Genomic DNA, 11,311 nt, shown 5'->3' with positions numbered 1-11,311 from the left:
ACACAGAGTTCCGAAATTAGCTTTGTTCATTGAAAAGAAACATCAGATGAGAACTGAACTGCCTGAAAAATGTTAAACCAGTTTCAACCCTATATTCCGAAAAAAAAAAACATTTTTCAGTGGTTTCATGTGCATAAATGAAATATACGTTTCAAAAGTGTTCTATTAGTAAGAAATTGAAGAGGTTGGACAATTAGACATTTAATTGGATCAGAAGATTTGTTTGAGCTGGATGTAGACGATTGTCAGAATGTACAAGATATTTCCACAATAGTAGCCTGAACTTTCATTTTTGTATGACATAATTGTAAGGAATCTAAATTCCATCCGTTTTTAGTGCAGGTTTGATTCAGACGAAATAAAAGACTTTGAGGCTAGGCAAGTTTCTAATGTCTGTTGTAATTATTAGAGGCAGTTGCAAAAAAATTACTTCACAGTTGAAATAACTCTACTGGAAACGTTGACTGGAAAGTTAGTCAAGAAAAATCTCCCTTACTATCAAGAAAATTTACTTATGTCAAAATGACAATTGATAATGTTTTTTCTTTTAACTGGATGCTGAATTTTAAATCTGTGATTTATTTATTTCTGTAAAATTCCATTTAATGCTTTGCGTTAAAGAGTTCTTTGTCAAAATGGAAAACAAAAATGAGTAATATTTCTTTACATTACAAAACACAACTCATGATAGACTTGTAGCTTCCCTTAGACATTTATTGCCTTGGTCTAAATTTACGTTCAAACAATGCAGTTGACTGCAAATACAGTCCTTTAAGTTCTCTGAACCTGTCCGTTGCATAATGTATTTAAGACAGCTGACAATAGAGTATAATTTTGATATTAAAAACAAAACGAGTATTTTCCTAGAGAGTTCAATGAAAACATATTTCATTGGGCAGTTCCAGTTAACATAAATGACTTCATTAGCAGTCAACTTCATTCTTTGAACGTTAATTTTAACCAAGGTAACTAGCTAGTTTTGTATGTGTCATAAACTTCAAACTCTGGACTTAACTTCACAAACCCCTCCCCTACCTTTAAGTTCATAGTACAAAAACTACCAAAAACATTATAGTCTTCAAAACACTCCTCAGGAAAGCTACTAGTCCATCGCGATTTTTATTTTGTATTGTAAAGAAATAGTAATTATTTATTAAAGCATTAAATGAAGTTGTGCAGAAAATAAATAACCCATAGAGTAATAAAATTCAGTTTCAGTTGAATTAAAAAACATGATCAACATGGTCATTTTGATGGAATTGGACTTGACTTAATATTTAGGGAGATTTCTCTTGACAAACCTTAAAGTCAACTTTAAATTAAAGCCGTCTTAATTGGATGTAATTTTATGACAGCTGGCCAATCAGATACTAGAAACTTGCCTAACTTTCAAGCCCCCTATGTCGCCTGAATCTGCCCATTGTAAAGTAGAAGGTATGTCAATATAAATGGAAGACAAAATGAGCCAAATAGCGGCCATGGCTTGGGCTTGAGTGCTATATCCTTTTCATAAAATTTTCCATCACCAAATCGCTCATTTGCGGCCGATAACTTCACCAATTATATTTTTAAGGTCTAGAATCGATTCAAAACTGATAGCTGCCCAATTAATGGTCTATTAAAAATGAAACTGAAACCTTTTTAAATCAACTCCTGTGTAACGCGGTTTCCACTGAGTGGTGAATAAATTCAGTGGTTATTTAAAATGTGTGAAAATTTAAACAGTTTACGAATGGGGGAAATACCCATTCAAATTTTAAACAAATTTATGTCGGTTCTACCTAATTTTTCCGAGGTGAATTCCGCAATTTATAAACATGGTTATGCATAGATTTTTCTTGGTTTTAAATCACAGAATTATATTGACTTTTGCTACCTTTTGCTTTTGAAACCACAAGATTATTGTATATGATTTAGTATAGGTCCACCGTAAAGAAGGACGAACAGCGAAAATTCTGGATACCCGCCAGAAAGCTAATGCTAGTAGGTAGAATTGTAGTAAGATAATTGAGGCGTAAACGGAAATAGGAAAATACATTGACTTATTTTATATGGACTTAACTTCCAACAGCCAAATAAGAATCGAATACAAGACGACAGTCATCCATTTCCCGCTGTGCTGATAAGTTTTGAAATGTATTACAACACACGCAGCGATGTTGACAATGATGAAGAAGGTGGAGAGCAAAAGCACAATTGATTGTAAAAAGAAAGCCGATAAGAAAAAACTCAAATCCAATTGATTTGTCTGGTTCAATTTTTTAATATCGGCTTTGTTTATACTTCCTTACTTACTTAAGGTGGCGCCACTGTCCGGGACGGACCTGGGCCTCAACAAACTAGCGTCTCCAGCCAGCTCGGTCCCTAGCTAGATGTCTCCAGTTTCGCAAGCCAAGTTGGTTGAGGTCTTCACCCACCTGAGCCGCGGTCTTCTTCTACTGCTCCGTCCCTCGGGATTGGATTCGAAGACGTTTCGGGCTGGAGGTTGATGTCCATTCGCTCTACATGACCTAGCCATTTAAGTCGTTAGACTTTAATCTTGTTATTAGGTCGCTGTACAGCTCGTCGTTATATCTTCTCGTCCATTATCCATCTATGCGTACGGGAGCAAAAATCACCCGAAGAATTTTTCTCTCGAAGCATCCTGAGACGCTCTATTCTTCTTTTGACAGTGTCCAGGCCTCATTGACCACTAAACCCATTTTCTTCGCTTTCGCCGCAATGCTTAAAAACGCTCCACTGACATCACGCTTTGATCTTTCTATTGTTATCGAATATCATTTGCGTATCCGAGTAATTGGATGGACCTTTGTAAGATTTTGCCTATAGTGTTGATGGTTAAACTTTGCAGAATTCTTTCCAGAACGATGTTGAAGAAGTCGCATGACAGTGCATCGCCTTGTCTAAAACATTTGCTCTGTTGAGCTCTTCCCTATAGATGCTGTCATACGCGGGTTTAAAATCGATAAATAGATGGTGGGTATCGATTTGAAGCTCCTGAGTTTTTCCAAGATCTGCTGTAGTGTGGAAATTTGGTCGATAGTGGACTTTCCTGGTCTGAACTCACACTGATAAGGACCTATCAGGTTTTTCGACGGACGGCTTCAGACGTTCACACAATACGGCAGAAAGGATCTTATAAGCAATGTTAAGGAGACTGATGCCTCTGTAGTTGGTGCAATTAAGAGGATCTCCTTTCTTATGTATCGGGCAAACTATGCTGAGACTATGTTTATACCTTTTAAAACGCCCCTAGCCAACTGCTCGTTGCTTTCCATCAGCTGGACAAGCGCCTAGAATTGGTTTCGGTCTGTTAATTTCAACTGAAAATGTGCAAAAATATTTATTTTTTATTTATCACGAAGAAATTAATAGTAAATTCCATGAAATAAATTATTGAAGAAAGAAATTTACAGTTTTCGGAGCCTCCATTTCTTCGTCGTCAGCAAATTTGTGAACGAGAGATACCGTCGTTTTTTCCATCATCGTCGTTTCTTTTCGTCTTACAGAATGCTGAATGAAAGCGTTTAACACACTTGACGACAGTTGAAAGCGATTTATGAAATGCAGATTGTGTCGTGTCATTATTTTGCTGTCATTTACCACACCGATGGCAGGTCTGACTACCTACCTTTAAGAAATGTGTATTATTAACTAATAGAAAAATTGACTTTTTATTCAGTTATACTCACCTCAAATATCAAATAATTAATTCCAAGAAAAATTCACACGTTTTTTTTTATGACAATTCATCAATACTGCTTGTGGAAATAATATCGAAACATTTTACTGTAGTCTTGTAAATCTTTTTTTTTTATTATGCATGTAAATCAGTTTTTCTTATGAACTTATTTAAAACCTTTGCTAGGTGATATAAAAAATATTTTATATTATTATTAAAATAAATAATTTCTAAGCTAAAAATTAATAATAATGAATTAACTTACATTATTTAGCTTTAGAAAAATATATTTGATCTACAAGCTACACAAAATCATTATTCTTAATGAGATCTAGAAAATAGTTACAATTCTTCAATTAATTAAATATAAATGTATGTAAATGAAAACGGAAGATCTTTCAAATGGAAGATTAATAGTAGCTTTAAGGACACTTAGAAACAATATATATTTTTCAATTTTGGCATTCAAATAAAATTGATATTAATGCAACCATTTAAAGGAGAGCAACAGTTCCAAGATTTTCTTTTAGTACCGTCTCCATGACAACATGAAATACTGTTTGAACATTGGCTGTATCGGTTGCTGTTGTGAAATGGGGGCAAATAACGCGACGTGCATTGTGATTGCGTTTGAGAAATTCACTTTGGATAAAGAGAGCTGCTTGATCAATGCTTCGATCTGGACCTAAAAAATAAGCAGAGCATGTTAAAAATAGTATTTTTTTCACTGTCATATCTCAAAATCATTTTGAAATTTGCGTTGAACATTTATTAATTTTGAGTTATGACAGTGGTATCTCGAAGCGCTTAATGACCAACTAATAAGACATAAATGGAATTCAAAACTTTTTCAATCTTAAATCTCCATAAAACAGAAATATAAATATTTGATTGTAGAGAATTAAGGTATAAATTAGTTTTAAAATTCATTTCTTTCTTTTCCTTTCTGTGACTTTTAATAAGAAATATTTTTAAAGTACCTCTGTATGATGGATAAAATAAGCGGAGATGTCTATTGGTTGACATAATTTTTTCACGAAATAGGTCCAGCTTGTTGAGGAACAATATAAAGGCAGCCTCTTTAAACCATCGGTTGTTAATTATTTGTTCGAATAAATTAAGGCTCTCAACAAGACGGTTTACAGTGTTGTCTTCAAGAAGAGTCATATCGTAGCCACTAAGAGCTACAACAAAAAGTACAGCTCTGATGTCTTCAAAGCAATACACCCATTTACGACGCTGTGACCTCTGACCACCAACATCGTACATGCTAAAAATACAATTTTTATTTAACGAATACTTATTAAATTTTCAAATTTCCTTTTCTAACAGTACTTACCTTACTACAGAATCGTTAACAAAGAAATTTGTTTCTATTATACCATTTGTCCGAACTCTTGCCCGAAGAACGTCAGTAGATGTTGGAGAATATTTTTCACTCAATATTCGATCCATATTTTCAAATAAACTTTAAAAAAAGAAACAAGATCTCATTTTTAATTTAAGAATTTACGATTTTTTTATAAAATTAAACTCACTATAAAGCTGAATCGTTTAATTCAAAATCATAGCCTCGAGAAACAACTAAACGCACCCCACGATCTTTCCATAGTACTTTGAGTGCGATACGCACTTTATCTATCACACGAAATTCCATATCAAAACAACTTGGATTTGAAAGTACAATTTCGGCATAGATTCGATTTGAAGGGTATTCCAGATTAATCCTAAGAATTCCCATTCCAGCGAGGGCATATTTCATAGATGAGAGAAGATTGTCGAGAATTGTCGGACGAAATGAAAGAAGTTCACTAGACGTAAAGCCATCGGAGTGAATTATTTTCATTTGTTTTACGAGTGTGCTTTTTCCTGGAAATACAAATTTTTAAAGTTAACAACGAAAGGTAAGACGCATAATTAACGCTATGTTATAAAAATCTATACAAAATCAAGCATTCCGTAATATTTAACTCAAGAGTCTTCTATTTTTGGCAGGTATATACAGATATAGACATTGAAATAGAAACACCAAACAGAGTTTTAAAAATTCAATTTTGTTTTGATTTAAAAAGATTTTTTTCAAGTTTGGTTGTCATTTTCTTATTTATTTTTCTTTCAAACTAAAATTACCCATTGTTTATAGTAAAATTATAACTAAAAATATTTTAAATTCAAAAATGCATAAAAAGGAACAAATTTCGTGGACATAAAAAAATACACATATTAAAAAAAAAATTAAATTAAATACAAACTTATTCTAGATTTAAAAATTATTTTAATGTCTGGTAGCACAGATAGTACAGTGTGACATCTGTTGGACATTTAATCAAATAATCGGCGGCATCTGTCAATTGAAATATTGTACCACTTCTGTTGAACCATTCTCCACAGTCCGATTTAATTTTTTGTTAAATGTTTCCCAACCGCACATTTTAATTACGCTGATTTGTTGGCCTCTAGAATACTTTTTTTTATATTATACGCGGACTCAAGGGGATATGAATACCCTTATCATGATTTATCACAGTGCGAGCAATTAGGAAGGGAGGATAGGATAAGAAAAGAGATACCAGTGCAAATTGGTTTTGAATGTCTGCACATTATAACGAGTGGGAAACATTGAGTTTGGTAAAGCATTCCACATTCGTGTAGTGCGACTAAAGAAAGAATCTCTGTACTTAACAGTACGTCCGAAATTGGGCTCAAGGGTAAACTGATGAGCATTTTTAGAAGAACGGATATTACGGTTGAATTGTTTGAGGGGAGGAATACAACTGGCTATTTCATTAGAGCATTGTTTATGAAAGTAGCGAAAAAATAATGACAGGCATGAAACCTTACGACGGTGCTCGAGAGATACAAAAGTTTCAGTTAGACAACGGTCACTTATCATTTTTAGAACTCTCTTTACAATTTTTATTTTACGTACAATTCTGAATTCTATCTAGGAGACTCAAGTAGGTTATAGGAACACCAGATATTGGAATTGTACTCTAGTTTCTGATGAATATAGGCTTTATAGATTATAGCCAGATCAGTAGAGGTAAAAAACTTCTTGCATCTACGGAGAAAACCTAAACACTTAGCAGCATTTTTGGCGATGTCAAATATGTGATCAATCCACAACAAGTGGTTGTAAAGCACATACCTAGGGCTGAAAGCTGTTCGGTCTCCTCGATGCAATACCACTCATGGATAGTGGCATTGGAGGAAGGTTACTATTTTGTGACAGTAGACAACATTGAATTTTCGAAGCATCAAATTTTACACGGTTTATGATTCCCCATTGGACAATGCTGTCAAGATCAGAATTTTGAGCAGATTTGGATGTGTGCTTAGGGTCAATGGCCTGCTGTTGAACAAATTTGAAATTCATGTTCCTATCCGCATAAGGTAGCATCGTATCCTTCATAATATTCAATTTTATATTTTGATCCATTTTACCCTTAATCAAATGTATTAGTCCAACGCAATACCAAACAATTAGCCTCAAAGTATGATACTGCCGCTTCCATGACCGTTGTGGATGTATTTGGGATTTAGTTTTTGCATAGGATGCCTTCTAACGCTTTGTCTGCCATCACTTCCGAACAAATTTATCTTTGTTTCGTCCTTCCACAAAACATTTCTTCATTTTTTGCCCCTTCTGTTGTTCCACATGAAAACCAATGGTCCAAATATAGCCATATATTCTCCTAGAGTTCAGCGATCTGTTCATGAAGAACAGGTAAGTTTTATGAATAATATTGCGGACCAACCATTGCACCATTTAACGGACTTTAAGCTTCAGTTTCTTACTAAATTATAGTAAAAAGGCTGCCCTGGTCGCCAGATCCCAAACCTTGCGATTTTTTTTTTGAAATCTCAAATCATAGATTAGCTATCCCTGAACAACCCTTACCCTGGAGGAAAATACTCGCCTTGAAATTCAAAGCATTACTCCAGTTCTTTGCTGTCGCGTTATCACAAATATAAGGGCCATCATTTGGAGATTTCAAATGATAAAACTTAATTATTAATATGAGTCTTCGTTAACGCAAACGTTGCGCGAATTTTTCCCATTTTTCGTAGACCCTTAGTTGGTGGCCCTTCACAGTGGCTAAATTTGAGATGACCGGTTAGTTAACAATCAGGAAACTAGATCGACCGAGAACATCGCTGCAGTCCATGAAAGTGTACAGCAGAACGCGAGGCAGCCTTTTCCTCGCCGTGCACAACTACTCGGCCTTTTGCTGACCGTAACTTGTCGAATCTTACGTCGGGACTTTAGCCTACACCCGTACAACACCGATCCAACTGATCCAGGAGCTCAAAGTTCATGACCATGGATAACGTCGTTTGTTCACTGACTGGGCATCGAATCGTTTGGAAGAGAACCCCAATTTTAGCCGAAAAATCATCTTTAGTCACGAGGCACGAGGTTCACCAAATGATAATGCAACCTCAAAAAGTTACCGTTTGGTATGTACTTTTTTGAAAACGTGGTTAGTGAGGCGAGCGCTACGATGACAACTAATTTTGTATGGGCCAATTTGAACCATATGGACCTAGTTGACATGTGGTTTCAGTAGGACGATGCTACGTGCCACACCACGATTGACATTTTCATCATCTACCCGCCCTTATTGAAAAACCCTATATTTGTCCGATCTTCTCACGATCCGAAAAAATATACATAATTCCCCTACAAATACTTTTCTCGGGATCTTAAAATTTCAGTTCTTTCTTGGAACAAATTAATTTGTTTTGTGATCGGAAAAAAAAATTACTTTAGAGTTTCGTTCTCTTAAGATAAGAGTCAATTATTTTCCAAATGGGACAGAAAAAGAACTTGAGTTATAAAAATATGTATTTTACGTCAACTTGTTTGAGATGTGAAAAAAAAAAATAATTAAAAGGAAAGTGACTCAAAACATAAAAATGACATTTTATGAAAATGCATGGTAGCAGTTCTGATGATAATTTGAATGAAGAATCTTTGGGAAGTAGAGTCAATTGGAAGGTGCAGAAGAAAACAGAATTGTTTCCATTATTAGCACACTTTTTACATCAGGAGACTAACATTCACTTAAACAGGTAAAATTTTTCTTACATGTTAATATACCCGCTTAGGCAGGAAGCTCTCTTAGAAAAATTAGCCAGATCTTGCAGTTTTTTTAGTGGTTTTCCAGTCATTACAAAGAAATAATAAATAATGTCTTAATAGTTAAGCTTAAATGCGATTTATTTGAAGACGTAAAATAATATTCGAATACATTTTTATTTTTATTAAAAATCACATACAAAAATTAAAACAAACATAACGGGTAATGAAATTTGCGTTTGCAAAATTATATGGCTGAAATTCCGACACCTGTCAAACTAAGTTGTTAAACCAATTTTAAAGAAATTGTACAATTTTTAAATAAATTTGAAGACTAGATTGGTTACAGATATTTTAAGGCCTGTGCATCTTCATTTCGCTCGAACCACTAAAAATATCGACGCTCCAATTGAACGTGTCGATTCCTCTTCGTTCTCATGAATTAGGACAGTCTTCTTCTTCAAACGAACATTTTTCACTAGTTGGGTTTGTTAATAAACAAAATTGTCGTATTTGGGGTTCTGAGATACCTCAAGTAATTGAAGAGAGGCAATTACATCCACAAAAAATCAATGTTTGGTGCGCTCTTTGCTCCAGAGGTGTGATTGGGCCTTATTTCTTTGAAAACGACCATGAAACGACTGTCACCGTCAATTCTAAACGTTATTGTCATGTGATAACCGACTTTTTTTGACTGGCCACCAAGATCATGCGATACCACTGGACTATTTTTGTTTTGTTCCAAAGACCGTGTTCATGCAGCTTAACCTTTATCCCTTGAGCACTAAAAAACCAACATTCTTGAAATTATGGCTGGGATACCTCACATTGGGAGTGATGGGGAATTAACTCAAGAGAACCGATACTTGTAACAATACGCGTAGTGGTCATTTAAATGATTGAGGGTGTCACACATAATGTCAACGTAAACTTTATAATAAAAAGCGAAATTAATTAATCCGTCCTCAAAAAATTGAATTAGTTCATGAATATAATTTTTATTTTCAAAGATCCAGAAAATTTAATTAGGGAACGAATTAAAATTTGAATTCCCAGCTTAGTTTTTTGATGGCGTATAAATCAAATTCTATCGTTTTTCAAACCGTTCTACTAGACCTCAACATGTTACAAAAACCAATGTCATGTCTAACACATAATTCCATATCGTCCCTCCAAGTCCTCATCGGACTTTTGGTGAGTGTTTCTTGTATTAACAAGACCCTAACCATACCATGGAATTAAGAGCTCAATTTACTGCCTTTTTAAGCAATAAAAATTAAGGTTCACTGTTTTACCCTGTTGTGAACTACATTAACGAGTTATATGATCACCTAAGATGCGACTCTAGATAAATTATGTAGCGTGGCGCAACAGTCTGTTGAGAACTAGGGCCTAATGACTTACAACTCTTAACCTATCCTGAGTGAGAGTAATGTTTTTTGGGATGGAGGGGACCTACAGTTTTAAGCCAAATCCGAACGGAACATTAGATGACGCAGGAAGGGATTACCCTCTGGCAAGCAAGTCCATAAAACTAACTTTCACGCGGGTACTCTGCAGTTAAAGTTAAGGTGTACTTTTTTACCAAGTTGTGAACTACAATAACGAGTTATATGACAACCTCTGTGGCAACTCTATTCTGTATTTAAATAGGCGATATATGCATTTTCTTAAGTTAATTTTGCATTTCTGATGTTAAAACTCAAAACATATAAAACTCACGATTGTAGCCTCCTCTACTTAAGTTGCAATTTTTTCACACATAAAAAATAATTACTCACCACTTTCGCCAGCTCCCAATAGCAAAATTTTCAGAACCTTTGGTCTTTGTTTTTCGGATGCTTCAAGCTGCCGGTCAATCTCCTTGCTTCGTTTCCTCGCTACAATGTCTTCATCACGTTCTAGTGTAAGGCATGCACCCATGTTTGTTTTTAGTCAAGACAATCGACTAGAAATAAGTACCATTTTAATAAAGCCCCACAACATAAAATGAGATTATAACAAAAATGGTTCGTGTCATTTCTAAAGCCAAAAGATACCAACGTCGTGAATACAAATCCAACACACGCATGACTAACAATGGATTTTCCAGAAATAAAAACTTTTATCCAAATCATTTCGCATTTTAGCGAATCCTTACCATTTAGTGATAAAGATGAGAAGAACACAAAAAGAATCCTTGTATAATTTCGATTCTAATTGATTAATGCAATGCAGCAAAACCAAATATTATTAAAGTTTAATTTTAGTTTTGCAAAATGCGAACGAGAAATCGATCGAAGACGAGACACACTTGTTGCTTTTGCTTTGTTCACGGTTCACGCGCCGCCGAACTGTGACCGTGGTTAGATCGTTTCTTGCCAACAAATTACTTAGAATACTTAATAAACAATTAAAATAAACAATGCGATTGTTTAAAAATGTTAATTGATCGAGATAATTCGTTTTAAATTGGAGATTTGCACGAAAAACTGATAACAAGCTGAGAATTACAAATTGCGTGCACTGCACATTACACAAACAAACTCAACTCGTGTTTGTCTCTC

At 34.7% G+C, this 11,311-nt stretch overlaps 1 protein-coding gene across 1 annotated transcript; it reads right to left on the bottom strand.

Moving 5' to 3' along the window:
• Nucleotides 1-3,820: 3,820 nt before the first annotated feature.
• Nucleotides 3,821-11,311, bottom strand: LOC129939057 (guanine nucleotide-binding protein G(o) subunit alpha-like). The gene is made up of 6 exons (XM_056046922.1): nt 10,906-11,311; nt 10,547-10,713; nt 5,221-5,551; nt 5,022-5,150; nt 4,663-4,952; nt 3,821-4,367 (listed from the first exon to the last, which is right to left on the bottom strand). The coding sequence occupies exons 2-6, from the start codon at nt 10,686-10,688 to the stop codon at nt 4,177-4,179; spliced, it is 1,083 nt and encodes a 360-aa protein (XP_055902897.1). The 5' UTR covers nt 10,689-10,713; nt 10,906-11,311; the 3' UTR covers nt 3,821-4,176.

Source organism: Eupeodes corollae, chromosome 1 (assembly GCF_945859685.1).
Source record: "Eupeodes corollae chromosome 1, idEupCoro1.1, whole genome shotgun sequence".
Classification (NCBI taxonomy): domain Eukaryota; kingdom Metazoa; phylum Arthropoda; class Insecta; order Diptera; family Syrphidae; genus Eupeodes; species Eupeodes corollae.
Note: the sequence above shows the minus strand (reverse complement) of the source record. Positions and strands in the feature narration are given on the sequence as shown.